Below are 27991 nucleotides of genomic sequence, written 5' to 3' on the forward strand. Positions count from 1 at the left end.
ATTATGAAATGTCCCTCTTTATTCCTGGTTATATTCTCTGTAATGAAGTCTACTTTGATATCAGTAGTGCCCCTCTAGCTTTGTTTTGTGTGTGCATGGATATCTTTTTCCATCTTTATACGGTTTGGTTACTGTAGCTTTGTAGTATAGTTTAAAATCAGGAGTGTGATACCTTCAGCCTTGTTCTTTCTCAAGATTGCTTTGGCTGTTAGGGTTCTTTTTGTGTTTCCATTACAAATATTAAAATTATTTGTTCTAGTTCTTTGAAAAATGCCTTTGGTGTTTTGATAGGGATTGCATTGAATTTGTAGATGGCCTTGAGTGCTGGCATTTTAACAGTACTTTCTTTTTTTATTTTAATGTATATATTTTTTATTTTAATATATTTTTATTGAAGTATAGTCAGTTTACAATGCTGTGTCAATTTCTGGTGTACAGCACAATACTTCAGTCATATAGGAACATACATATATTTGTTTTCATATTCTTTTTAACCATAAATTACAAGATACTGAATATAGTTCCCTGTGCTATACAGTATAAACTTGTTTATCTATAATAATATTCTTTCAATCCATAAGCACGATATATCTTTCCATTTGTTTTGTGTCATATTTAATTTCTATCATCAAGTTCATAAAGATTTCCAAGTACAGGTCTTTTACTTCCATGGATTGATTTATTCCTAGGTTGCTGTTTTGGTTTGGTTGGGGTTTTGATGCAATTATAAATGGGATTGCTGTCTTAATTTCTCTTTCTGATAGTTGTTAGTGTGCAGAAGCAACAGATTTCTCTGTATTAATTTTGTATCCTGTGTTGTTACTGAATTCATTGATGAGTTCTGATAGTTTTTTGGTGGCGTCTTTAGGATTTTCTAAATATAGTAGTATCATGTCATCTGCAAACAGTGACAGCTTTACTTTTTCCTTTCCAGTTTTGATTTCTTCTATATCTTTTTCATGTCTGGTTGCTGTGGCTACGACTTTCAGTAATATTTTGAATAAAAGTGGTGAGAGTGGGCATCCTTGTCTTGTTCCTGGTCTTAGAGGAAATTCTTTCACCTTTTCACCGTGGAGTATGATGTTACCTGTGGCTTGTCATACACATATGGTTTTTATTATGTTGAGGTATGCTTCCTCTGTACCCACTTCGTTGCACATTCTGATAACAAATAGTTGTTGAATTTTGTCGAAAGCTTTTTCTACATCTGTTGAGATGATCATGATTTTTACAGTTCAGTTTGTTAACATGGTATGTCACATTGATTGATTCGCGGATGTTGAATCATCTTTGCATTCCCTGGAATAAATTCCATTTGATCATAGTGTATGATCCTTTTAATACATTGTTGAATTCGGTTTGATAATAGATCATAGAGGATTTTTGCATCTGTGTTTATCAGTGATACTGGGCTGTAATTTGTGTGTGTGTGTGTGTGTGTGTGGTGTCTTTGCCTGGTTTTGGTGTCAGAGTGATGCTGGACTCTTAAGAGTTCAGAAGTATTCCTTCCTCTTCACTTTTTTGGAATAGTTTGAAAGAGATAGGTGTTAACCCTTTTGTAAATGTTTGGTAGAATTCATCTGTAAAGCCATTTGGTCTTGGACTTTTTTTTTTTTTTTTTTTAATTACTGATTGAGTTTTATTACTGGTAATCATTCTGTTCATATTTTCTATTTCTTTCTGATTGAGTCTTGGGAGATTGTGCATTTCTAGGAATTTATCAGTTTCTTCTAGATTGTCCATTTTATTGGTGTGTAATTGTTTGTAGTAGTATCTGTTGATCGTTTGTATTTCTGTGGTGTTGGTTGTAACTTCTCTTTCGTTTCTGATTTTATTTGGGCCTTCTTTTTTCCTGATAAGTCTGGCTAAATGCTCATCAATTTTGTTTATCTTTTCAAAGAACCAGCTCTAAGTTTCGTTGATCTTTTCTGTTGATTTTTTTAGTCTCTATTTCATTTATTTCTGCTCTGATCTTTATTATTTCTTCCCTTCTGCTAACTTTGGGTTTTGTTTGTTCTTCTAATTCCCTTAGGTGTAAGGTTAGAGTGTTTATTTTCTTTATAGAGTATTGATTTTTCTTGCTTCCTGAGGTAGGCTTATATCACTATAAACCTCCCTCTTAGAACTGTTTTTGCTGCGTCCCAGAGATTTTGGAGCTCACTTCATTTATTTCCCTTTTCTCAAGGGCTCATAGTCTGTGCTGCCTATTTGCCAATTTTCTTAAAATACTATTTCATATGTATTTTGTTTAGTTTTCTAGTTTATAGTGGGAAGGCAATTTCTCTGGCCCATTAGTTTTTATTCCCTCCATTAATTTTTAATAGTTTTTCTCATCCCTTTTCCCTTTCCCATCCTGGGATTACTTACTGTATTTGATCTTAACAGTGTTTATAAATTTACTTTTTATTGAGATGAAATTCACACTTTTAAAGTATATAATTTAACAGTTTTCAGTATATGCATAAAATTTTGCAGCCATCACCACTAATTCCAGAACATTTTCATGACCCCAAAAAGAAACCCTATTCCCAGTAACACTCACTCCCCATGTCCCTCCCTGTCCCCAGCCCCTAGCAACCACTGCCTACTTTCTGTCTATATGGATTTGTTTCTTCTGGATATTTCATATAAATGTATCATATATGTAACCCTTTTTCTGTCTTGCTTCTTTTGCTTAGCATAGTGCTTTCAAGATTCATCCATGTTATAGCATATAGTAGTATTTCAGTCCTTTTCATGGCTAAATAATATTGTCTTAAATTGATGTACCACATTTTATTTGTTTATTTGTCAGTGAATGGACATTTGAGTTTTTTCTGCTTTTTGGCTATTGTGAATAATGCTGTTGTGAACATTTGTGTACACATTTTTGTGTGGATACATTTTTTCATTTGTTTTAGGTATATACCTAGGAGTAGAATTATTGGGTTATATGGTAACTCTGTGTTTAATTGTTTGAGGAACTGCCAAAATGTTTCAGTGTGGCTGCACCATATGAGAGTTCCATTTTCTCCACATGCTTGCTAACATGTGTCACTTACAGCCATTCCAGTAGGTGTTAAGTAGTATCTGATGATTTTGACTTACACATACTTCCCTAATGACAGTGAACTCAAAATCTTTCTTGAAAACTAGGGAGAATATAACTAATTGCATCAAATCATCCCTAGTCACACATCCTCTCTCTTCAGCGGCTTACCTGTAATATACTTCTTTCCCATTGTCTTCAGATTGTGAATAAGTGGAACACAGCTCTTATTGGCCTTATGACATACTTTCGAGAGGCTGTGGTGAACACCCAGGAGCTCCTGGACTTGCTGGTGAAGTGTGAGAACAAAATCCAGACACGGATCAAGATTGGCCTCAACTCCAAGATGCCGAGTCGGTTCCCCCCTGTTGTGTTCTACACCCCTAAGGAGTTGGGTGGCCTTGGCATGCTCTCAATGGGACATGTGCTCATCCCCCAGTCTGACCTCAGGTAGGACTTGGCTGAAAACCTTGCCAGACCCTGAGGGAACAGGATGTTTCTTTACTTTTAGCCTTTATTTTTATCTCTGATCTTGGTTGTGCCCCCAAATAGGTGGTCCAAGCAGACAGATGTAGGTATCACACATTTCCGTTCAGGAATGAGCCATGAAGAAGACCAGCTGATTCCCAACTTGTATCGCTACATACAGCCATGGGAGAGCGAGTTCATTGATTCTCAGCGGGTCTGGGCTGAGTATGCACTCAAGAGACAAGAGGCCATTGCTCAGAACAGGTGGGCATCCAGAAGAACATAGCGGTTCTGTTTAGGGGAGGGGGGTGAACTTTAAGCCCTGCATGGCAGTTGGGAGCAGACCATGCTTTATTTTTATGGAGTCTAAGAAGTAGGCTCCATAAAAATTGACCCTAATTATCATTGCTCAGGGAGGAATGCTGAACTCTTTCAATGAGCATGTGTTTGATCTCTTTTCTTTGGCAGACGACTAACTTTAGAAGATCTAGAAGATTCATGGGATCGTGGCATTCCTCGAATCAATACCCTCTTCCAGAAGGACCGGCACACATTGGCTTATGATAAGGGTTGGCGTGTTCGAACTGACTTTAAGCAGTACCAGGTACATGGAGGGGATAGTGGAGAGATTTCCCCTGAATTAGGAGAATCTGTGGCCATGCTGGGAACCTGGAGCAGTTGGGCACCCAGAAGCTTGATTGTACCTGCCTCACCATCTAGGTTTTGAAGCAGAATCCTTTTTGGTGGACACACCAGCGTCATGATGGGAAGCTCTGGAACCTGAACAATTACCGTACAGACATGATCCAGGCCCTGGGTGGTGTGGAAGGCATTCTGGAACACACACTCTTCAAGGGCACTTACTTCCCTACCTGGGAGGGGCTTTTCTGGTGAGGATTCTATTTTCCCATCACAGTGACCTCTCACACATCACAGCCCAGCAAGCTCACTCCTTTGTGTTCTACTCTGGTGTTTCCCAGACTGCCCCCTAAGAGGTCGGCAGTGCTCTGGGAGACGGCAGGACATCACTATTTGGTCTCTTCTTTTTCCCAGGGAGAAAGCCAGTGGTTTTGAGGAGTCTATGAAATGGAAGAAGCTGACCAATGCTCAGCGATCAGGATTGAACCAGATTCCCAATCGTAGATTCACCCTCTGGTGGTCCCCAACCATCAATCGCGCCAATGTGAGTGTGACTGGTAGACATGGGAGATGGGAAGCTAAAAAACAAGGGTTTCTACTTCCTCAGTTATGTCCTAAGAACCAAAGTCTCTCAGTCTCTAGTGTCGCTCTCTTTTTCCTGGCAGGTTTACGTAGGCTTCCAGGTGCAGCTGGACCTGACGGGTATCTTTATGCACGGCAAGATCCCCACACTAAAGATCTCTCTCATCCAGATCTTCCGAGCTCACTTGTGGCAGAAGATCCACGAGAGCATCGTTATGGACTTGTGTCAGGTGGGCTGGAACTGAGCGGGGATGATGCACAAAAAATCAAGTCAGCTCTCTCTTTTGGGTACAGGAAATCCATCCTCAAAGCTCCAAGGATGAGACTTCTGTTGTGGTACCAGATGCCACAGTATCTAAAGTTCTATAAGCCCTCATTCTTTTTTTTTTTCTTTTATTAAAAAAAATTTTTTTCTGGTGAGGGTGGTGATGGTAGAGGTAATTAGGTTTATTTATTTTTCAGAGCAGATACTGGGGATGGAACCCAGGACCTCGTGCATGCTAAGCATACACTCTACGACTTGAGCTATACCCTCCCTTATAAGCCCTTATTCTAAATGGGTTCCATAAATTGTCATAACCTTTCCACCTTTGCCTCCAGGTGTTTGATCAGGAACTGGATGCACTGGAAATTGAGACAGTACAAAAGGAGACAATCCACCCCCGAAAGTCCTATAAGATGAACTCTTCTTGTGCAGATATCCTGCTCTTTGCCTCCTATAAGTGGAATGTCTCCCGGCCCTCATTGCTAGCAGACTCCAAGTAAGTGCCTTTTGACCCAGCCCTGGGTATCTAGGAACCTTAATTTTACTGTTCTTCTAGCAGTGCTACTTTAGGAATTGTCCCTGGCTGTCTTTCTTTCTAACTTGGAGCCAGTGCTACCCCTGGATCCTGTTGGCACCCTCAGCCAGGTCTGCTAATTCTCTGGTGGGTCTTGCTGATCTGGAACAGATAGAGGAGTTAATTTTGAGATTTAGATGTAGTGATTGAAACATTTTGTGGTTCAGGGGGCATTGGTTGTGCCAGTGTCTTCCTGGAAGCCTAGACTCCTAACTCGTCTCCACCCCCAGGGACGTGATGGATAGCACCACCACTCAGAAGTATTGGATTGACATCCAGTTGCGCTGGGGAGACTATGATTCCCATGACATTGAGCGCTACGCCCGGGCCAAGTTCTTGGACTACACCACGGACAACATGAGTATCTATCCTTCACCCACGGGTGTGCTCATTGCTATTGACCTGGCCTATAACCTGCATAGGTAAGCTGGGGCTCAGAAGCACGTATTTTTCATCAGCCCCATACTGTAATATACATGTGTTTTTTTGTTTGCCCAGGCGAAATGAAGTTTGGCCCCTTCCTCCTCTGGGTCACTGACTTTTCCTTCCCTGCCTCTGTGTACATGAGTAGACTCTTGTTGTCGGCTTGGCCAACAGTCTTCTTTTTTCTGTAGAGTTGCAGTTTGCCTTGTTCCTGGGATTACCAACCTGGTCTTCACTTCTCTTGTCTCTTCCACCCTCACAGTGCCTATGGAAACTGGTTTCCTGGCAGCAAGCCTCTCATACAACAGGCCATGGCCAAGATCATGAAGGCAAACCCTGCCTTGTATGTGTTACGTGAACGGATCCGTAAGGGTCTGCAGCTCTATTCATCTGAGCCTACTGAGCCCTATCTATCCTCTCAGAACTATGGTGAGCTCTTCTCCAACCAGATTATCTGGTTTGTGGATGACACTAATGTCTACAGAGTGACTATCCATAAGGTGAGAGTTGGGCTCAGTGTGGGGGTGTGGGATTCTGTATGCCTCAGGGAGGGTGATGGGGCAAGTGTGTGCATAGTGGAATGAAGGTAGGATGGTTGTGTCTAGACTGCGCTAACTGATGTAATCATTCTTTAGACCTTTGAAGGGAACTTGACCACCAAGCCCATCAATGGGGCCATCTTCATCTTCAACCCACGCACAGGGCAGCTGTTCCTCAAAATAATTCACACATCTGTGTGGGCTGGACAGAAGCGTTTGGGGCAGGTGAGCAGGTTAAAGGATAGAGAGGCTATAGAAGAACCTTTCTGCCTCTTATTCTTTGGTATGTGAAGGGTGTGTGTGGCAGAGAGAGAGTCTCCTGTTTCTCTCTTTGAAAGATTGAGGACATCTCATTTAAACTTTTTCCCCTGAATTACTTAACTTGGGAAGAGTTCTTTAAGAGGTCCAAGAGTATTTGAGGTCCTTCATTACCTACTAGCTGGCCTCTCTGCCTCTGAATCTCCCATCTCTAACCTGTCTTGAAGAGGGCTACCAAAAATCATGTTTCTGGGTGGGGCGGGGGGAGGGTATAGCTCAGTGGTGGAGTGTGTGCTTAGCATACATGAGATCCTGGGTTCAGTTCTCAGTACTTCCATTAGAGAAACTAAATAAACCTAATTATCTCCCCCCAAAATTTAAAAAAGAAAATAAAAAGGAACTTTCTAAAGGGAACAAACATTCTTGCCCCCCATCCCGCAGCAGTTTTAAGAAGAACTGGAGCAAACATTCTTAAAACATGAATTTCACCAAATCTCTTCTCTACCTCAAAGCTGTTGGTACAAAGCCCATTCCTTTTTGCTGAGTTAACTCTTTGGCTTCCTAGATACTTAATCTTTGGCTGGGCTGTAACCTGTCCAGCTACAGTTTCTCTTCCTCTATAGCATGTTTACTCTGGCAGTCAGCCCAGGATTCTGTATCCAGAAGCCCTGATGAGCATCTCCACTTCTGTGGCTTTGCTCTTTGATCTTTCCTTCTGGAATGAACTCTCTGTTCTCTTAATCACTGTCTTACTCATCCCTAAAGACCTCTTTCTTTGTGCAGCTTTTTATGTCCTTTAGCCTTAATTTCTTTTGACCCTGACATGGTGTAGTATATAATCAAATACCGGCTTGTGGTATTATCGTGTATGAGTTTTGTCTGGCCAGCTAGGTTGAAACATCCCTTGAGGCAAGGCCATTGAATGTTAGCGGTACACAATAGAAACATAGATTGATTATTTCTAGACTAGGATCTTCTGTTCTAGTTGACCTGGGACGGTGGAGACTCCATTTCCTTCTCTCCTCCTTTTTAGTTGGCTAAGTGGAAGACAGCTGAGGAAGTGGCTGCTCTGATTCGATCTCTGCCAGTGGAGGAGCAGCCCAAGCAGATCATTGTCACCAGGAAGGGCATGTTGGATCCATTGGAGGTGAGAGGTGATGGATGAGGTAGAAGAGAAGAGGGCTGATAACCTGCTGGCTGTTTCTAATCTTGGACTTGATCTTGTCTCAGGTGCACTTGCTAGACTTCCCCAATATTGTGATCAAAGGATCAGAGCTCCAGCTCCCCTTCCAGGCTTGTCTCAAGGTGGAAAAGTTTGGGGATCTCATCCTTAAAGCCACTGAGCCCCAGATGGTTCTTTTTAACCTCTATGATGACTGGCTCAAGACTATCTCCTCTTACACGGTATGAAGCCACCTCACAAAGACAGTCACTTTAAGAAGAGTGGGTTTGGGGTTACAAGAAGATCCTGTGCCTTAACTTTTCCCACTGGCTCCTTGTGGGGACATTTTCAGATCTTTAACCTGTGCATGGGCCAGTGATTCTTCTCTGAGTATCAGGTTGACTCGTAGTGAGGGCGGGGACAGGGGCAGGTACCTTAGAGTTTGAAATCAGTTCTTGGGTTCCCTTAAAAGGATAGGATCAAGAAAAGGGGCTGACCTTCCCCAAGCTGCCACATCTCTCCCCAGGCTTTCTCCCGCCTCATCCTGATTCTGCGTGCCCTGCATGTGAACAATGACCGGGCAAAAGTGATCCTGAAGCCAGACAAGACCACGATCACAGAACCACACCACATCTGGCCCACTCTGACTGATGAGGAGTGGATCAAGGTGGAAGTGCAGCTCAAGGACCTTATCTTGGCCGACTACGGCAAGAAAAACAAGTGAGCAGTGGTGCTGAGGAGACAGATGGGAGATCCAACAAGGGTGAAATGGGTGGCTCACTGTACACCTTCTGGGTTTTTGGAAACATTTTAAACTCAGAAATTTCTCAAGAAATTTTCCTGGAAATGCCTGTAGAAGAGAGTGCCTTCAGATGGTGTAGGAAGTGTCCATGTCTCAGGGCTCAGGCTGACTCTTGGGCATTGTTCCTCTGCAGAGGCACTGTTACCATTTTGAGCAGGGCATTTCTTTACAGTCTACACATTATAGGAAGTTCTAACATCCCAGACCACCAGGTACCACTCGTGACAGTACACACCTTCCTTCCCTCTTCTTCCGTCATTGTGACAACCGAAATTGTTCATGGATTTCCAGACACCCACTGAGGGTGGCTGACATACCAACTGTGATTGGGAACTTGTTCTAGGATTTTTTGATTTTGAGAGTTTTTTTGGTACCAGGATACTTTTTCTTGAGGAAAAGTTGGAGGTATGAATGCTGAGCATTAGAGCATGGCTGAAAGGTGCACAGGGCCAGCCTTGGATGTGACAGATCTTATCAGTGTTAGTGTATTTCCACTTCACACTTCCTTTACAGGTATCACTTGAGGATTGTGTGGGGTAAGAATATGGCTCCCCTGTCCCACCAAGTTACACTTTTGCCATTGGGGCATAGGTGACCAAGGGGGTGGGATCCTTGTGGTGTAACCAACCCATGGTGTCCCTACAGTGTGAATGTGGCGTCACTGACACAGTCAGAAATTCGAGACATCATCCTGGGTATGGAGATCTCAGCACCGTCACAGCAGCGGCAGCAGATAGCTGAGATTGAGAAGCAGACCAAGGAACAGTCTCAGCTGACTGCAACACAGACTCGTACTGTCAACAAGCATGGTGACGAGATCATCACCTCTACCACCAGCAACTATGAGACCCAGACTTTCTCATCTAAGACTGAATGGAGGGTCAGGTACTGTAAGGGACCAGAAGGGTAGGGATGGAAGGCCTACAGGTGCTTCCTGAGGTGCTCGGGTTGAAAGATGCCGACATTCCCTACCTGTTTTTAGGGCCATCTCTGCTGCCAACTTGCACCTAAGGACCAATCACATCTATGTTTCATCTGATGACATCAAGGAGACTGGTTATACCTATATCCTTCCCAAGAATGTGCTTAAGAAGTTTATCTGCATATCTGACCTTCGGGCCCAAGTGAGTACTTGTGTTCAGCTAGGCTACAGTGTATGCCCAGCATTTTAGGTCCCTAAAACTCAATTAAGATTTCCTGGAACCTGAAGTGCTGGTTTTGAGATTCCTGCATGAGTAAATATAAAAGGATAGCCAAAACAGTGAGGAGGGTTTCGCCCTCAACCAGATACCAAAACATTGTAAAGCTATGGCAGTTGAGAGAAGAAAGTATTATTACCTTAGAAGTTACTGAAAGAGAATATCATATAGTCCAAAACAGATGCATGTGTGTATAATAAATGTGGTGTATGTAGCAAGTCTGTAGGATTGTGTGCCTTATGATACTAAAACAGCAAAACGAGGCTTGATCTCTGCCTCATACCACTTACAAAAGTAAAATCCAGATGGAGTAAAGATCTGAATACAAAATACTAAACTGGAGTATTAAAACATTTATTATGTTAGTGTTGGGATAACCTTCTTAAATAGGACACACATACATGAAAAAATAAGGCACAAAATACAAAAGCATCATCAAAATTTATAACTGGTGTGTGACAAAGGGTACCGCAAAAGACAAACTAAAAACAGGAAGAAAATATTTGCATAACTCTAAGATATTATAGGTTAGGATCTAGAATAGAGAATTCTAAGAAGTTAATTTTTTTGAGGATAACTGTAAAAATGGGCAAAGAATTGAAGGTAGTTCAGAAAAGGAACTGCAGGTGAGAAATATATGAAAAGATGGTCAACTTTACCAGTAATCAGGGAAATTCTTATTTTATAAAACACCAACTTTTGGCCTCAGCTTGGTGAATTTGAAAAGAATATTAATATCCTGTGTTGAATGAGTTTATAGGAACACACTTGGTTCGTGACAATGTAAAATTTAAAGTACTGCCTAGTGCTAGTTTAAAAGATGTGTTCAGCTTGTGGATTAAATGGATGAGCTGTGTGCTTGTGTGCTCATTTGTTTATGGATACTGTACTTAAGTAATCACCTGGGGAACAGTGTGACTATTGGACCCTACTCAAGAGATAATGTGATAATTCTGAGATGAAGTCCACGTTTAAGATTTTGAATAAGTGCCACAGGTGTTTCTGATACAGGAAATTCTGACCACATTTTGAGAAACTCTGTCCTTGTTCCTTTTCTTTCTTTCTTTCTTTTTTTTGAGTAAAGGTAGATGTATTTAGAGAAATTCATACTCCAGGCTGTTTCAGAAGGCAAGAGAAAGGCCACAAGATGGGTTGGGTGCTCAGTTTAAAGTAAAAGTAGATACACACTTCATAGACAGAGTACATCTGTCTCACTCAGAAGGGAGAGTGGCATCTGTCCTTGTTCTTGATGAAGGGAATTAAACACAGGGCTGACAGCCCCAAGTTTGGGCTGGAATCTTTTTGGTTCTTGACCCCCTTGTCTCCAGATTGCAGGGTACCTGTATGGGGTGAGCCCACCAGATAACCCCCAGGTGAAGGAGATCCGCTGCATTGTGATGGTACCGCAGTGGGGTACTCACCAGACTGTGCACCTGCCTGGCCAGCTGCCCCAGCATGAGTACCTCAAGGTCAGTCAGGGTGTCAGAGAACCAGGGCTTTCTGCTCTCAGGGAGGTGGAGGGAAGGCAGGGATATTACTCTCATGGGTGGGATTCATGTCTGCAGACTGGGCTCTGAATGACTTTTCACCACTCTACCTATAGGAGATGGAACCTTTAGGTTGGATCCACACTCAGCCCAACGAGTCCCCCCAGCTGTCACCCCAGGATGTCACCACCCATGCCAAGATCATGGCTGACAACCCATCTTGGGATGGCGAGAAGACCATTATCATCACCTGCAGGTAGGCTTGCACCCCCTTGGGAGGAAGTATGGAGGGGTGGGTATTGTGGGCTAGGGCCCAGAGTGGTGGCCTGAACTCTGACCCTGCCCTTGTCCATCTTCCAGCTTCACACCAGGCTCCTGCACCCTGACAGCCTACAAGCTGACCCCCAGTGGCTATGAATGGGGCCGCCAGAACACAGACAAGGGCAACAATCCCAAGGGCTACCTACCCTCACACTACGAGAGGGTCCAGATGCTCCTGTCGGACCGCTTCCTCGGCTTCTTTATGGTTCCTGCTCAGTCCTCGTGGAACTACAACTTTATGGGTATGTGGAGGGATGGGGGCACAAGAAAGTGGGGATGGGGCTAGGCCATCACCTGTAGCACTTGGGGCTGGACTTTGGTTTGGAGATGGCTCAGGGGCCCAGGCCAGGTGAGGCAGATGGACCTTGTCTCATTGGATATTTCCTTCTATTTCAAGGTGTCCGGCATGATCCCAACATGAAGTATGAGCTGCAACTGGCAAACCCCAAAGAGTTCTACCATGAGGTGCACCGACCCTCCCACTTCCTCAACTTTGCTCTCCTGCAGGAGGGCGAGGTCTACTCTGCGGACCGAGAGGATCTCTATGCGTAGTCGTCTCCTCACCTCCTTTCAGATTCCCCAAAGGCTGGAGCCTTTTACTCCCACAGACAAGCTGGTGACATTCAGCAGCTAGACCTCTTTTCCCTCTATTTTGTGTTTGTTATGTTGTTGACCTGTGATGTGTAATTCTGAACAAAGTATAATAAATTTTGTATAAATAGGAGTTTTTGAGTTGTTTTTTCCCTCTGAGCTCAAATTCTGGGTGTAGGAATGGTAGGAGGCTAGACTTGTCCACTGTAAGGTGCTGCACTCAGCCTTCAGGTGGCATGAGGCCAGTTATTCAGGAGCTGTGGGGCCAAATATCCTCTAGACTCAGAGGACTGAAGGAGACTTGAACCTTCACACTCCTGCTGCTATGACCACATTTGCCAGTTTCCCTCAAATACTTGCAAACCCTCATCCATTTCCAACATCCCTTGGAACAGTGGCTGCTGTTTGGAGTGTAGAAGCTGTGGCTTGTTTCCTGCCACTGTGGTGCCCAGTTTAGCCCTTTAAGCTTTGTGTCGCTCTCTGTCAGTCTTGGAAACAGGCACACGGCTGGACAGTTGGCTGCCTCTGGCTGAGGCCAGTGACAGCCCTCCTACCTCTCACTTCTTGCCTGTAGAGTTTGGCAGCCAAGTCAGGCCGCATGACTTCAGACACAGGGGTGGAGCCTGGTTTGGGCACTGTAGGGAGGGCTTGACGAAAGTGACCACTTAACAGCCCTTGTGCCTCAGCTCCTGGACGCCTAGCTGGAAGTTGGCTGTCCTGCTTCCTGTGACCTTGGGGCTTGAAGAGGACAAGGCCCAGGGCACTGAGACGCCCCTTCCACAGGCCTTTTCTCGTAATCGCTCCTCCCTTGTCGCTTCTACCCCGCCCTCTACTGTCCTAAACTGCTTCCAGGGCGAAATTGTTTCGCTTTTTCCTGCCCTAGTAGGGGTTGGGGGAGGGTGTCGCAGCCCTAGTCGCCCTCGGGGGACATGGAGCCCAGGAGGGCGGCGCCTGGAGCGCACGGATGGGGGCCTCGGGTGGCGGCAGGGTCGGGGACGGCGGCGGAGCTCGTGTACCATCTAGCGGGAGCTCTCGGCACTGAGTTGAAGGAGCTGGCGCGTCGCTTCGGGCCGGAGGCGGCGGCCGGGCTCGTGCCGCTGGTGGTGCAATCCCTGGAGCTCCTGGAAAAGGCGGCCGTGGGGCCCGCCCCAGACTCGGTGAGTCACGGCTCTCTCCCCTCGCCACTCGCGAGGCGACGGAGCCTAACAGTGAAAGCCCGGCCTCCCCAGCTGCAGGTGTCGGCGCAGCAGGCCGAACTGGAGCTGCGGCGGCTACGGGAGGAGAACGAGCGCCTCCGCAGAGAGTTGCGCTCTGGGCCACAGGGTGAGTGCCAGCTGGCTGGGGGTCAGGGCGCGGCGGCTCAGGGCCTCCCCCCGCGGGCCGCCGCTAAGAACACCCCTTCCTCAGAGGAGCGCGCTTTGCTGCGGCAGCTCAAGGAAGTGACCGACCGCCAGCGGGACGAACTCCGGGCGCACAACCGCGACCTGCTGCAGCGCAGCCAGGAGACGGAGGCGGTGAGGGCGGGCTGGGGCGGGGCGTCGTGGGGGGGGGGGGGCGGGGTTCTCCCGGCCCCTGGGTGCCCCGCCCACCAGCCCCACCTTTGCTCCGCCCACAGTTGCAGGAGCAGCTGCAGCGCCTCCTGCTGGTGAATGCGGAGTTGCGGCACAAGCTGGCCGCTGTGCAGGCCCAGCTGAGCGCCGCGCGGGACCGTGAGAGCCAGCGGGAGCTGCAGGGCGAAGCCGCCAAGGAGTGGTCTCAAGAACGGGGGCGGGATCAGGCTGAGGGCCCCAGGTGCGATCAGAGGCAGGAGCCCGAGCTGGCAGCCAACAGCGCAGGAGCCCCGGCGACCCCTGAGGACTCTGTGAGTGCCCTAAGATGTCAGGGACCCGTCTAGCACTCGGTGGGCCCTAAAAGTTTTGCTGTGCTGTGTAGTTGGGCCACCGGAAGCTGGAAGGTGGCACAAGAGTGCGCCTCCAGCCCCACTCTCGGCCAGAGCACCGGTCTGGCACCTGCCATTTATTGCAGTGCCCTGGCCTCCGAAGTCTCCCTGCCAGTCACTTTCTCTAGTGTCCCTATGATGGCCCCGGGGCACGGCAGGGCCAGCGAGGCGCTCCCCGCTTCCAGCAAGCCTGTCCTTCTGCAGGCGGATACCCCACTGCAGCCAGAGCGCCCCTACAAGGTAGGGCAGTGCGGCTTTAGTCGAGAGGAAGTTGAGCAGATCCTTCAGGAGAGGAATGAGCTCAAAGCGAACGTGTTCCTGCTGAAGGAGGAGTTGGCCTACTTCCAGCGGTGAGGGCACAGGGTAGGGGCTGGGAGGGGCAGGGGACACCTGTTCCTAGGCCTCGGTTCACCTGCCTCCTTCTTTGGTCCACTGATGTATCCACGGTGTCGTGGGCCGGGCACTGTGCCGGGCACTGGAGGACATGGATCACATGGCCCCTGCCCTCCTGGAGCTTCTTCCAAATGGGGAAGAGCCAATGCAAAGGGTCACAGAAGTTGCAGCGGCCATCAAGGAAGCATGCCTAGGAGGGGTGACACCTAAGCTAAGGTCTGAGGGGGTTAGCGAGGCAGAATGTTTCCAAAAGGGGGAAAAACATGCACACATATTTGGGACGAGACCTACTCTTGGCATCTCCACCACTTTTTTCTCTGCCCCTCCTCCTCTGTAGGGAGCTGCTCACAGACCACCGGGTCCCTGAGCTCCTACTGGAAGCTATGAAGGTGGCTGTCAGGAAGCAGCGGAAGAAGATCAAGGCCAAGATGTTAGGGATCCCAGAGGAAGCAGAGAGCAGGTAAGGCCCTGCCTCCATTTCCACTGAACCAGCTCTCTCTCCTGCTGACCCAGCCTGGTCACCTTCCGAGTCTGTTGTCACCCCAATCCAGCAACCCCTAAAGCCTTTCACTTAGCCTAGTCACTTCTGAAATCTGCTAATCTGGCCTGGTCACCCCCTGAGCCCACCACACTTCTCTCTGGGTCGCGCTGCTCCCACCTGCCATGCTGTACATCTGCAGAAGAAACCTGCTAACTCTGCTTCTTGGTTCTTCAGTTTTCTGTTTCTCGTCTTGGCTGTGTCTGTTCTCAGAGGGGTAAGGCTGTGGCTGTAGCCTTGTCAGGGGCCTGCTGTGTATCAGGCTAGAAAAGAAAAGCTTCAAGATGTCCTCCATCTCCCCAGCTTCTCCTCTCTAGCCTTCGGGACTCTGAAGTCACTCTGTCCTCCCCCACCTGTTCCTGGGGGCCACACGGAAAGCTGAACATAGGTGGACTTCCATTTTCCCTCGGGGCCTTGATAAATGGCCCTCACATCTCCTCTCTCCTCTGCCTCAGTGACGATGAGGATGGCTCATGGCTGCTGCTCTCCAGTGATAAGGGAGACCACCCCCAACCGCCACCTCCTGAGTCCAGAATTCGGAGTTTGTATGTTAGGGGAAGAGGAAGGACAAATATGGTGGAGGTGAAGGAGGGGCCCCCCTTTCCCGCTCAAGCTCTGAGCACACCCGTCCCCTCCTGCTCCTCTGGTGGCCCCCTCACCTCTCCCTGCCTCATGCTGCTCTTTCTTCCTCCTGCGTTCCCTTTTTACAGCACCCCCTGCCTTCAGCCCCTATCCTCGACCTCCCTGGCATCCAGCCTCAAAGCACCTCTTGGCTTTCCCCCAGCTTTGGCCTGTGGTATCGGGGTGAAGCAGAGGCCCCTGAAGCAGAGACCAGCAGCGTGGCTCCCAGCAAGCGACAGGGAGAAGAGGAGGCCCCACAGCCACCCCACTTGGAGCCTGTGGGCAGCCTAACAGACCCCAACTCCTGATAGGCCCTGCCCTACTCTGGTCTGGGGTCTCAGCTGCTGCAGAGGACTGACTTTGGGATCTATCTGTGGGTGGATGTGTGACCTCAAATGAGGACAGGGTTACCTCCTTCCCAGCCTCTCCAGGCTCTTTTCTAATCCTGGTCTGAGCTGGGGCGTGATGGGGAGCTCAACCTACCTTCCTTCCTGTATCTCTGTGCCAATCCTCCAGGGCCAGAGAAGAGTGTTTCCTCTCTGAGTCTCAGTTTCCCCATCCACAAAATGGAGAACTGACTACCTATCTCCCACGGGATTGTGGGGGTGGCCTGAGCTAATGGAATAAAGCAACTGCCCATGGTACCCAGAAACTGCTCCATGCCTGTCTGTCAGTGTTCTGCCCCTGCCCAGCTCTGCCAGGAGGATCCTCATGGTTGTCACTGAGTGGAGAGGCTTCTCCCAGTTCCTTTGGGGAGTGTGACATAATAGAAATCTGTAGCTCCTCCCCTCACTGCCCCCACCCCATTCCCCAGGACCCGGAACTTACAGCCTCCTCATACTGCCTCCTCCAGACTGAAACTTGCCCCTTAAGCCCTCACTCAGGTCTCGCCCTTGGCCTGCCTTTCCCTTTTAGTTCTCTAGTGTCTGGTCGTCTCAGCGCCTGCCCACCCTCTCAGGGAGGTGCCTCATGGCAACCCGCCCCTCCGGCCTGGTTTCCTCAGGAAAAGCCTTGGGAGGAAGCAGGGAGGGGGTTGGGAGCTGTGGGGGCCAGACTAACCCAAGCCTTCCTGCTATACTGGCCGCCATGGGGATCAGGCTGCTGTTCCCTCTACTGCTGCTCTGGACTCGGGGGACCCAGGAGTCTGAGCTGGACCCCAGAGGGCAGCACGTCTGCATGGCTGGCAGGTAGGTCTTGTGGGGGGTTCTGATGGGGAGGTGGCTGAACTGGTGTTGGGGCATTGGGAGGAAAGAGGAGTGAGGACAGAGGTCATGGGGCTAAAGCAAGAGGGCTTGGGGACAGCCTGGAGGACAGATGGTTGGAAGGCCTGGGACAGAAAGGGAAGGGGTTGGGGACACTGGACCTGTGACTCTTGGCCAGACCTGCCTCATGGGGCTGAGGCAGCCTCCCACATCTCAGCCAGGCTGCGGAGCCAGGCTGCCCCCCGGCTGACCCCTCTCTGCCCCACAGCCCCTCTGTTGAGCTCCAGTGCTGCCCAGGGTGGAGGCAGAAAGATCGCGAATGCACCATCCGTGAGTAGCCAGGACGGAACCCCCCCCCCAATCCGAGAAGTAAAGTGAACATAACCTAGTGACCCTTCCTTCCTACCTCCTCGGGTCTGTTTGCCCTCTGAGCCCTAGAACTAGGGTCCATCCTGTGACACACACACCCCCAGCCCCGAGGAAACAGCTCTCGAGGGGGGCAGGGCACCAGGAGCCAGTGAGAGGGGCAGAGTGTCCCCTGGTCATACCCCAGTCCTTCCAACCTGGGGGCGGTGTTTTTCAGCTATTTGCGAGGGGCTGGACGCCTGTCGGGAAGACGAGGTATGTGTGAAACCAGGCCTCTGTCGATGCAAACCTGGATTCTTCGGGGCCCAGTGCAACTCCCGTGAGTCCTGAGTCTCTCCTGAGGGGTCAAGTTGCTGGGCAGGACTTGGGGAGCAGGGTGATGAAGCAGGTAGGAATGTCATCTTAGAACAGCAGGGCCAGAGTCCCTCCAAGCTTCACTGAGGAAATCGAGTTCTAGAGACAGGAAGTGATGCACTCCTGGGAGATGCCCTGAATCATCTGGTTTTTACCTGTATCCACAAAGCCCTCCTACAGTTTTAGTTCTGGTCCATTCATCTTCCCATTTAATTCTGTGGTAAAGATGCTGGGGATCCCCATTAACTGCAGAATGGTTGCATTCTCAGTCTCCCCCACGTACACCTTATGTCTGTGTGGAGGGTGGCTGGACTGTCTGCCCCCTCTGGCAGAAAGAGGGACATGGGAAAGGGGTTGGTTGGCAGAGAGACGGAGAGTCAGGGCTGAGAGACACTGCGGGGAATGTGGCTTCCTCTGAGACCCTGATGGGCAGCATCCAGGCCGGGATAGACATAGAAGTGGAACCCAGTGAGAGGGAGGAAGGGCATGAATGAAGGCCCATCCACTTCTGGGTGACTCTGAGTAAGGCCCTTTTCCACTCATGATCTTTAAGTGTGTTCTGAAATGTGGAAGTGGAAGGCTGGGCTACTGCCCCGGAGTCTGGGGCAGGAAGTATGCTGTGCCCCAAAACAGGCTGACCTTAGTTCTTGGAGGGCGGGCCTGGTGCCCCCTCGTCCTCGTGGAAGGGGGTCGTGGCTTGGGAATCTGTGCCTGTACCTGAGCCCGCTCACACCTTTATGTCCCCCACTCCCCGTCGCCATCCCCAGGCTGCCCGGGCCAGTACTGGGGCCCCGACTGCCGCGAGAGCTGCTCCTGCCACCCGCATGGCCAGTGCGAGCCGGCCACAGGCGTGTGCCACTGCCAACCCGACCGCTGGGGCGCCCGCTGCGAGTTCGCGTGCGCCTGCGCCCCCCACGGACGTTGCAACCCCGAGACCGGCGCGTGCAGCTGCGAGCCCGGCTGGTGGTCGTCCACGTGCCGCCGCCCGTGCCAGTGCAACCCAGCGGGGGCGCGCTGCGATCCGGCCACCGGCTCCTGCCTGTGCGAGCCGGGCTGGTGGGGCCGCCGCTGCAGCTTCCGCTGCTCGTGCCACGGCTCACCGTGCGCGCAGGAGTCGGGCCGCTGCGCCTGCCGGCCGGGCTGGTGGGGCCCCGAGTGCCGGCAGCCGTGCCAGTGCGTGCGCGGCCGCTGCAGCGCCGCCTCCGGCCAGTGCGCCTGCCCGCCCGGCTTCCGCGGCGCGCGCTGCGAGCTGCCCTGCACCCCGGGCCGCTACGGGCCGCAGTGCCGCGACAGGTGAGCCGGGCAGCACGGCGATGGGGGGATGCGGCTGAGAAGGGAGGGGGGAGGGCGTGCGAAGGATCCAGCCTCGCTCACCACTTTCATACGATTACTGTTAAACAAAAGATACTACTACTAGCAAGCCATGCTTAGAAACAGATTTTAAAAAATGAATCACGTGGCAAAATGATTTCAGGGTCCTTCTGAGACTTAGTGGCTTTCAAACTTCGACCAATTGCACTTCAACAGTAAGAAACGTTTTACATCGCATTATATATATATTTAACTGAAGTAAAAGTTTATCCAGACAACACATACATATACCAAAATGTTTTCTCTCTCTCTCTCTCTCTTTTTTTTTTTTTGCTGGGGTGGAGGTCATTAGGTTTATTAATCTATTTATTAATTTTTAATGGAGGTATTGAGGATTGAGTCCAGAACTTCATGCATGCTAAGCATGCACTCTATCACTGAGCTATACTCTTCCCCCATCTTTTAAAAGCTGGTCAGAGCCGCCAAATTGATCTTACGAACTCCCTTCCTCCCCTTCCAAATGAGTCTGATCCAGGCATATGATCCCAGGTAGTTAAAGGAGTATCTCTAGAGGGAGAAACTTCAAGTAACTGTTAAAGATCAATGAGAAGTTAAGATAAGATAAACCTTATTGGAAAAGTTGCTAAAAGACTAGATCCTAAGATCTCTCTTCACAAGGAGAAAACCTTTTTTTTTCCCACTCTTTTGTATTCATATGAGATGATGGATGTTAAGTGACCTTTTGGTGGTAATCATTTCACAATATATATGTGTGGTCGTTATGCTGTATGCTTTAAACTTATACAGAGCTATATGTCAATTATAACTCAATAAAATTGGAAAAAATTTAAGAAAAACTTAAAATTATAGCGGTGAAAACCCATTTTTATCATTTTCATAATGCATAAAATGGGATAGAAGATAAACTACCGAGGTCAGTTCTTGCCAGACCTCTGAGATGGCATGGGTGGAAGAGAGAAAAGGAGGAGGAGGAGGAAGGGAACACTGGACAGAAGGGAGGCAGAGGTTGGAGTGGTAACTTGGCTGCCCTGGCTGGGCTGGGAGCTCCTGGTGACCCTGGGACCCACGGAATGATGGGGCTACGAATGAGGGATTAGGAGAGGGCTGGAATCCCATTAGACCCTGCAGAGATAGCCTGTCCAACCTCTTTGTTGTACAGCATGGGGAAACTGAGGCTCACATCTGCCTGAGTGACCAAGCTGAGGGACAGGGATGCTCTCCAGTGCCCCTGGAGGCCTGGGCGGGCGCCTCACCTGTCCGCCTCCCTGCGTTCCCATGACGGTCTTCTCTTCCCAGCTGTGGCCACTGCAAGCAGAATGAGCCATGCTCTGCAGACACAGGCAGCTGTGAGTCCTGCGAGCCAGGCTGGAATGGGACCCAGTGCCACCAGCCCTGCCCTCCTGGCACCTTTGGCGATAACTGCAGGCAGCAGTGCCCCCACTGCCGGCTTGGGGAGGCCTGTCAGCCAGACACTGGGCAGTGTCAGCGCTGTGACCCTGGCTGGCTGGGGCCCAGGTGAGAAGGCTGGCTTGCTCTGGGTGGGGTACATCTTCCTTCTGGAGCCTCACCCTAGCTGCTCCCTCTGGGATAGCTGCCCCTCCAATGCAAACATTCACACAGCCCTGTGGGTTCTACCTCCAGTGAAGACTGAGGGGAGAGAGATGGTGCTGATGAGGTCCTGGGCAGGGGTCTCCTCCAGCTCCCTCATCTCTCAAGTTTCCCGCTGTCTTCTCTGTCCAGTGATCTATAGTCTGTTATCTGTTGGGTTTGCACCTGAGCTTCACTGCTGAGGAGTAGACAGTTGGGTCTCTGAATCTAGAAGTGTGGGGGAAGGTGGGTAGGATCCCCCTCTGGAGGCCAGGCCTGCCCTGCCCCCCTATTCTGACTCTTGCCTCACCTCAGGTGTGAAGACCCCTGCCCGATTGGCACCTTTGGGGAAGGCTGTGGCTCTACCTGCCTGCCCTGTGCCCAGGGGGCCTGTGATGCTGTGACTGGGGAGTGTGTCTGCAATGCTGGCTACTGGGGACCCAGGTAGGGACAGGGGCCCTGGAAGGAGGCAGGGGCCTAGGTCAGGCCTCTGTGCAACCTGCTTCCTAAACTTCCCTTCCTGGGCTTCTCCACCTCCCAAACATCCACCCAGCATCCTCATAACGAAGAAGTTATTCCTCCTGTTGTGGGGTCTGCATCTTTCAAAGGAGGGTCAGAGTAATGCTTAATTTAAAAAGCCTGGCTTCCTAGCTAGATGGGGCTTCCAAAATAGAAGTTATGTAGGGGTAAGGCTCCAGACGCTAATGTTTCTCTAAGGTTTTTAGATAGTAAAACATAATCAATGTTAATGTCTCCAGTGTCAAGTTTTCCCCCTGTAGAACAGAATGTCCTCATTTTATACAGAGACCTCATTTTATAGAGGAGAGAACAAAGGCCCAGAGAGTTAGGCACAGCCCTCGGCCTGGCTCAGACATCCAAACCCTAAGGAAGTTTCTCTGGATTCCATTAGCGTATTGCTTATTTCATACTAGGGCTGGGTGGGAAGGGATGAGGATCATGGGAGTTGGACCCTGTCTGAGGCTTACACCTTGGAGGAGCTGAGAGCCGGGAAGCAGCTTGTAGGTGGTCTTTCTGGAAGATGGGCGCAGGGGCAGAGGGATTCTTCCAAACACTGCCAGGGGTGCTTAGAATGTGGCTCAGAGATCAGAGGTGTCTATGTGGGCTTCATCCTGGGAAGTCTCTGTGGCAGGGAGTGGGGAGCAGTGCCCAGAAATCTACCTTCCCCATCCCCTGCCCGCCTCCATGCCTTCTAACCCAGCCTTCAGCCTGTCTCTCTTTGTCACCCCAAAGCTGCAACACTTCGTGCCCATCTGGCTTCCATGGAAACAACTGCTCTGTTCCCTGCGAATGCCCCGAGGGAACCTGCCACCCGGTCTCTGGGGCCTGCCAGCTGGGTAAGGTGGAAGGGAGAATACAGGGTGCAGTAACCAGGGAAAGATCAGCCCTTTATATGGGCTCCAGGGCCTCACAACTTGCCAGGAAGGCTGGGCTCATGTCAGAGACATTTCCTTTACCTGAAATTGGTATGAATGCTTCGGGGCCTCCTGAAGATGTCACAGAGCCCCTGTCCCCTGAGAAACCAGGCTAGCACCCAATGGAAACGAGCAGGGAGGGCTGGACACTGGGATGTGCATCAAGCCTGAAAACTGGGCGGCAAGAGTTTGTAGAACAGGCCATGGACCATCAGGAGGGGACTGACCAGCAGGGAGGCTGCTTGGAGGAGGGGGCCTCCAGGCTGGCAGAGTCTACATCTCTCAGAAGATGGGGAGAGACCCACGGGTGGAAGATTCTGGGAAGTAGGCAGTTCAGAGCTAGAGATGAGACAGAATTGTGGGAGACAGGGAGGCCCTGAGTATTGGCCCATCCTCTATTCTCCTTAGGATCTCACAGCCAGGATGCCGCCCTCATCGCGGGCATCCTCGTGCCTCTGCTGCTGCTCCTCCTGGCCATCGCCTGCTGTGCCTGCTGCTGCTGGGCTGCCCGGTTGGACCCCAAGGACAGGTAAACACTGGTCTGTCCCTTCCCGACCCCACAGCTCAGGCCATTGGTGGCATCTGGTTTCCTTTCAGGGGTGGGGAAGGGCTGGCCTTGTCACACACTGAGTTCAGAGGTAATGAGGTAGTTGGCAGTGGCTATGGCCTGGAGACACCAAGTCAGCCACCTGCCTTCCTCAGCACCCTTCAGGGGGAAGTTTCTGAGTCACACAGGAGCAGGGACCCTGGGTGCCAAGCTGGCAGAACGCAGAAGCGTCAGGAGAGCTCTAAGCAGGGAGGGGAAGAGACCAGGCCTCAAACCGCCCCCCAAGGGAGAGCACCATAAAAGTCTGAGCAGTGGTTTAGCAGAGAATGTGGCTTTCCCAGAAAAGGAGAGGGGAGGAGGGATTTGGGCTTGCAGCCCACTGTAGGGGAATGTTCCTTGCAAGGAGCTTTGTTCCTTTACAAGATCTCTTCACACTTCTTGGCTCCTTGGAGACTCACAGCAGCATGGAGCTTTGGAGCAGGGCATGTGGGGCAGGGGGATTAGTGTTCTCAATTCACAGGAGGACATGGGCCCAAGGTGACCCAGCTAGTCACTGGCATGCATGAAGCCTGTGCCCCGTTTTCCAGACTCTTTGTCCAGTGCTTCCTTATTAGTTCATGAACTAACCCTTGAGCATGTTTCCCTCTATGCTGGGCAGGAGTCTCAGAAGAGCAGACCCAGTAGCTCCTCCCCTGGGGTATAGAGCCTGGGGGAGGGGAGAAGCCCCTCACAGGAGGGCCAGGACATGTGCACAGTTTGTCTGAAGAATGGTAATGAGTGAAGCAGTCACTTCCAGCTTGGGGGTGGGGACAAGGGCAGGTTTCCTGGAGGTGGTGCCACTTTCAGAAGGAGAGGAGAGCTGGGGCTCAGCTAGGGTGATAATAGCACATTGCTGCATTTGGGGGCAGCCCGCAAAGTATCTGGTGTGCTGTTCTGAAAAAAGCTGTGATAAATAGGAGTTGTTGTCCCCATTTTATGGATGAGGAAACTGAAGCCCAGAGAGCACAAGTCTGAGCCAGAGCTGCTACCTTGTGACTCCAGAACTACGCCACCCTCTGTGACAGTCCCGAATCTCAGGGTCTGTAGTTTGGATTTTACTTTGTAGCCATAGGGAGCTGTTGAAGTAGACACAGTCACTCTGAGTAACCCAGGACCAGGAAGGTCCTGGCCCTCTTCTCCTGCCCCTACCCTGCCCCAGCCAGGAGTCTCCTGTGCTGACCACTCTCCTATTCCCTCAGGCCAGCAGGAGATGGAACTGCTCTGTCCAGGATGAAGCTGCAGGTCTGGGGGGCACTGACCTCCAGCCTGGGCTCTGCGCTGCCCTGCAGTTCCCTCAGCAGCCACAAGCTTCCCTGGGTGACAGGTAAGTGGGAGCTGAGCTTCAGGGGCTGCGAGGGGATAAGGCTTCCTATCGGGCTCTGCGCCTGACCCCGAGCCCCCCCGCAGTCTCGCACCACGACCCGGAGATCCCCTTCAACCACAGCTTCATCGAGCCGCCCTCTGCCGGCTGGGCCTCGGATGACTCTTTCTCTTCTGATCCCGAGTCTGGAGAAGAGGATGAGGGTCCTGCCTACTGCGTGCCACCCCATGAAGGTAGCCCCCATCCAGCCCACTCAGCCCCAGAGCAGCCTCTTCTTTATTCCTTCAACAAATGTGTAACAAGCGCCCATTCTGTGCTAGTCTCTGTTCCTGGCTGGGGGACACGGTAAAGAACAAGACAGGTTCCTGTCCTCACCAAGCTTATAGTCTGGTGGGCAGTAATCAGACATTGTAGGACAGAGTGATAGATGCTTCCATGGGGGAAACACAAGTAGGGGCTCGTAATCCAGCCATGTTGGGGGTGACTGGGGTCAGGGAAGATGGCTCAGTGTTAGTGATACTGAGTTGAGCAGAATCAGTAGCTATTAGCCCAGTGAAAGTTAGGGAGAGGTGGGAATGATGTTTCAAGGAGGGAACAGTGAACATAAAGGCTCAGAGGTGAGAGGGACACGGCTGTGTGGCCTTGAAAGAGCTTCAGTGTGGTTAGAGTGTGGCATTAGTGCAAAGTAGGAAGGGGTGGTGAGAAGAGAGGGCAGAAGCACGAGCATCTGCCTGAATAGGCCCTTCCCCTGCCTCTCTGCATCTTCACCCTCTCCCTTGCCCCATTTCTGGGGCCTCCCAGAAGATGCTAAGCTGGGTAAGCATAATGGAAGAGGGTGGCCAGCCCAGCTTTGGCCAAGCTCTTCTGTCTCCTCTGCCAGGGATGGTCCCTGTAGCCCAAGCAGAGTCACCCGAGGCCAGCCTGGCCGGAGGCCCCTTCCCTCCTCCTGAGGACGCCTCCACACCATTCGCCATCCCGCGCACATCCAGCCTAGCACGGGCCAAACGGCCCTCGGTCTCCTTTGCTGAAGGTACCAAGTTTGCACCACAGAGTCGCCGAAGCTCAGGGGAGCTCTCCAGCCCGCTCCGAAAGCCCAAGAGGCTCTCCCGGGGGACCCAGCCAGGTCCTGAAAGTCAGGAGGCTGAGGAGCCCATGAGCCCAGAGCAAACGGAAACAGACGGCGCCCCTCCTGGTGCTGCCAGCCCCAGGGATTCAGCCATTGGCCGCCGCCGGCTCCTGCTTGCTGGCCGGACAGTGGCTGAGCGTGTGGAAGCCATCGAGGGCAGTGTCCAGGAGGGCTCAGGCTCTGTGACCACGATCTACATGCTGGCAGGGACACCACAGGGATCTGAGGGCCCCGTCCAGTCTGTCCTCCGCCGTTTTGGTAGCTTCCAGAAAGGCCAGGCAGAGCCCAGGGTCAAGAGTGCCATCCCTAAGCCTCCACGCAGGGCCCTGAGTCGGAACAAGGGCAGCCCCGGGCTGGCCCCTGGCTCTGCCAGTCTGAGCCCCAGCTCAGCCCCGAAAGAGGAGCTGCCTGGGACCTTAGAGTCTGCAGGGACCAGGCCAGAGGAAGTGGCCAGGGGGTTGGGGGATGGCACCAAGAGCTCAGGGAGGGGCAAGGAGCTGGCCCCTGGGGATGGTCCCCTGGAACAGGATCCCCAGAAGCTGACTGGCGAGGAAGGGCAGGAGGAGCCCCAGTATGAGAATGTTGTACCCATCTCTGGGCCACCAGACCCCAGAGGACCTTGAATTTCATGAGTGGTAAGACAATGGATAGGGGCAGGCATCCAAACTGCCTAGGATCAGATTGTATTCTGCACTGGAAAAAGATTCTAGGGCCAGGAAAGGCATACCAGCGCCTCTGTCTTTCCACAGGGACTCATCAGAGTTGAAGGCCAGTTGGCTCTGGGCCCTGGCAGTGCTCTGGGAGAGGTCTGGAAGGCCTAAGCAGAGGCCCCCCAGGATGGGGTCAGGAAGGGGGAAGAGATGGCAGCAGGGACTTTTTCTCTGTTGTCCTGGACTCTGTTTGCCCCCAAAGGCTATTCTTTCCTTCACTTGTAACACATTTTTCTGAAATGGGAAACAACCTAAATGTTTGACAATAAAAGATTGGTTAAAGAAATATTCCTTATGAAAGGTTCCTAAACAACCACAATAAATCATGTTGTGTAAGAGTGTTTTTAATATGGGAGAATGTTTAGGTTCGCTATACTGTTAAGTGTAAAATGCAACTTTTCTTTTTACAAATTTCATTCCTTTTTGCTTCAGAATACACGTTTAGAATGCTTCCGTTTTGTGTAGATTTTGTGACTTTTACGGACTTTCTTTTAAAATGATGTGTATGCATAAAAAAGATTCGAGGGAAAGGGATCAAATGGCATTTTTCTCTGGGAGATGAGATTGTGGCTGGTATTTATTTTCTTCCTACATTTTTGCATAATTTGCAAATTTTCTACAGTGAACAGTCTTTTTACTTTTCTCACTAGATTGAATTTTTAAGGAAATTTTAAAAGCTGTGTTCTTTGCTAAAAATAAAAAGTACTAACATTTCAGACATGTCTAAAGTAACAATGAGATTTCCCTTCTCCCCAGAAGATTCTGAGGGGTGAGGAAGGGGCTAGACTTAATTTTCACGGAATGCCTGTTGGTCTTGTTCTGAATTCTTTCCTCACACACTTGTATTACCCAGTCAGGAAATAAAGAGCAAACCCCTCTGTCCCAGTGTGCAGAGAATCTCATGAACATTCTAGATGCTTCCTTTCAGATGTTTTTCTGTGCGTGTGAAAACAAAAGGACGTACTGTTCCGGAATTTGCTTTTTTACTTAACAATATATCCTGGCTATCTTTTGATGTCAGTAAATATAAAACTACCTCTTTTTTTTTTTTTTATAGAAAATGGCTACATGGGATCCCATCAGGTGGAAATAACACAAGTTATTTTAACTATCCCCAACCTACAGGGATTTGAGTTGTTTCTAATTGTTTTAATATAATAAATGATGATGCAGTGTACAACTTGGTCCATATACATATACATATAATTTTTTTTGCACTTGTGCTAGTTTTTCTGTAGAAGAGATTCCTAGAAGTGAAATTACTGCGTTATGGGGTAAGAACATCATAAACTGCCCTCCAAAGAAATTGTATGTCTTTGTGTTCTCATAAGTGATGTTGGTATCTATTTCCCCACACCAAATCTGATAGATTAAAAAAGGTATCTCATTGTTTTAGCACAATGAAAGTAAATAACTAAAGTAATAACATGTTAAAACTTCTTAAAAAGTTAAACTCTTTGTACAGATAAAAGTCTTTCATTTGTATTTTCGAACCATCAAAAATGGTATCATTAAAATGTGAATTTCTATGATTATTCTAGGACTGACCTTCTTTCCATGTCTTTAACAGTTATTTGTATTCTTCCTATAGATGAGCTGGTTATATTCTTCCCCTAATTTCCTATTGAGTTGTTCCTCTTTTTCTCACTGATTTATAGATGCCTTTGTATGTATCAAGGATATTAATTCTTTGCCCAGTTTGTGATTGGTCTTTCAATGCTGTTTATAGTTTCTTTCTTCTTTTTCTCTATAGAAATTAAAATTTTACATTTAGACAAGTCTTTTTCTTTTTGACTTCTGGGTTTAATGTCATGTTTCACAGAAAGATGAAAAGATCTTCTCTACCTCAAAATCAGTGAAATAATCTTCTACATTTTCTTCTACTATAGGTTACAGATGTACAATATGGTGACTGACAATCTTTAAAGATTATGCTTCATTTGTAGTTATTGTAAAATATTGGCTATATTTCCTGGGTTGAACTATATCTCTTTTTAGCTTATTTTATATGTAACAGTTTATTTCTTTATGATTTGCCAGCAGTGCTGGTGTGGGGGCTTTAACACTCCTGACAAAAAGACTGACCAAAAAACCCAACCCTCCGGCATTTCAGATCTCAGTTCTGACATACTTATTTTGTGACTT

The 27991-nt window shown here is 49.5% G+C and overlaps 3 protein-coding genes across 7 annotated transcripts in view; all 3 read left to right on the forward strand.

Moving 5' to 3' along the window:
* The window catches only part of PRPF8 (pre-mRNA processing factor 8), a 29321-nt gene extending 16850 nt beyond the window's left edge, over positions 1–12471 (forward strand). The window contains exons 25-43 of the mRNA XM_006184989.2: positions 3231–3478; positions 3581–3760; positions 3965–4100; positions 4217–4386; positions 4550–4679; positions 4801–4947; positions 5318–5478; positions 5787–5978; positions 6242–6479; positions 6615–6743; positions 7810–7923; positions 8007–8180; positions 8465–8658; positions 9386–9625; positions 9723–9864; positions 11268–11408; positions 11543–11682; positions 11787–11989; positions 12145–12471. Of these exons, the coding sequence (XP_006185051.1) occupies positions 3231–3478; positions 3581–3760; positions 3965–4100; positions 4217–4386; positions 4550–4679; positions 4801–4947; positions 5318–5478; positions 5787–5978; positions 6242–6479; positions 6615–6743; positions 7810–7923; positions 8007–8180; positions 8465–8658; positions 9386–9625; positions 9723–9864; positions 11268–11408; positions 11543–11682; positions 11787–11989; positions 12145–12299 (3234 nt within the window). The 3' untranslated portion in view covers positions 12300–12471. The remainder of the gene's footprint in view (positions 1–3230; positions 3479–3580; positions 3761–3964; positions 4101–4216; positions 4387–4549; positions 4680–4800; positions 4948–5317; positions 5479–5786; positions 5979–6241; positions 6480–6614; positions 6744–7809; positions 7924–8006; positions 8181–8464; positions 8659–9385; positions 9626–9722; positions 9865–11267; positions 11409–11542; positions 11683–11786; positions 11990–12144) is intronic.
* A 529-nt stretch (positions 12472–13000) lies between these two features.
* RILP (Rab interacting lysosomal protein) lies at positions 13001–16481 on the forward strand. Of its 4 annotated transcripts, none has more exons than XM_032457486.1 (8): positions 13001–13495; positions 13568–13661; positions 13746–13852; positions 13954–14199; positions 14482–14627; positions 15008–15130; positions 15664–15790; positions 15919–16481. In XM_032457486.1, the coding sequence occupies exons 1-8, from the start codon at positions 13268–13270 to the stop codon at positions 16135–16137; spliced, it is 1290 nt and encodes a 429-aa protein (XP_032313377.1). In that variant the 5' UTR covers positions 13001–13267; the 3' UTR covers positions 16138–16481. The 4 variants fall into 4 exon arrangements, with proteins under 4 accessions (XP_032313377.1, XP_032313378.1, XP_032313380.1 ...); XM_032457487.1 differs by having other exon boundaries at positions 13002–13495; positions 15664–15753; XM_032457488.1 differs by having other exon boundaries at positions 13006–13495; positions 15664–15753; positions 15993–16481.
* Positions 16482–16882: 401 nt separating this feature from the next.
* On the forward strand, positions 16883–27624 carry SCARF1 (scavenger receptor class F member 1). Of its 2 annotated transcripts, none has more exons than XM_032457478.1 (11): positions 16883–17016; positions 17300–17361; positions 17615–17716; positions 18519–19044; positions 20380–20598; positions 20986–21114; positions 21922–22025; positions 22512–22632; positions 23889–24013; positions 24097–24243; positions 24891–27624. In XM_032457478.1, the coding sequence occupies exons 1-11, from the start codon at positions 16916–16918 to the stop codon at positions 25757–25759; spliced, it is 2505 nt and encodes an 834-aa protein (XP_032313369.1). In that variant the 5' UTR covers positions 16883–16915; the 3' UTR covers positions 25760–27624. The 2 variants fall into 2 exon arrangements, with proteins under 2 accessions (XP_032313369.1, XP_032313370.1); XM_032457479.1 differs by having other exon boundaries at positions 24134–24243; positions 24891–25054.
* Positions 27625–27991: the final 367 nt, after the last annotated feature.

This window comes from Camelus ferus, chromosome 16 (genome assembly GCF_009834535.1).
Source record: "Camelus ferus isolate YT-003-E chromosome 16, BCGSAC_Cfer_1.0, whole genome shotgun sequence".
Taxonomy (NCBI): Eukaryota; Metazoa; Chordata; class Mammalia; order Artiodactyla; family Camelidae; genus Camelus; species Camelus ferus.

Bases quoted from the DNA above. Each gene is read 5' to 3' on its own strand.
- RILP (XM_032457486.1), top strand. From the start codon at position 13,268: ATGGAGCCCAGGAGGGCGGCGCCTGGAGCGCACGGATGGGGGCCTCGG. The intron at 13,853-13,953 runs GTGAGGGCGGGC...CTCCGCCCACAG, and splicing joins GCAGCCAGGAGACGGAGGCG to TTGCAGGAGCAGCTGCAGCG. The intron at 14,628-15,007 runs GTGAGGGCACAG...CCTCCTCTGTAG, and splicing joins GAGTTGGCCTACTTCCAGCG to GGAGCTGCTCACAGACCACC.
- SCARF1 (XM_032457478.1), top strand. From the start codon at position 16,916: ATGGGGATCAGGCTGCTGTTCCCTCTACTGCTGCTCTGGACTCGGGGG. The intron at 21,115-21,921 runs GTAGGGACAGGG...GTCACCCCAAAG, and splicing joins GCTGGCTACTGGGGACCCAG to CTGCAACACTTCGTGCCCAT. The intron at 22,026-22,511 runs GTAAGGTGGAAG...TATTCTCCTTAG, and splicing joins CTCTGGGGCCTGCCAGCTGG to GATCTCACAGCCAGGATGCC.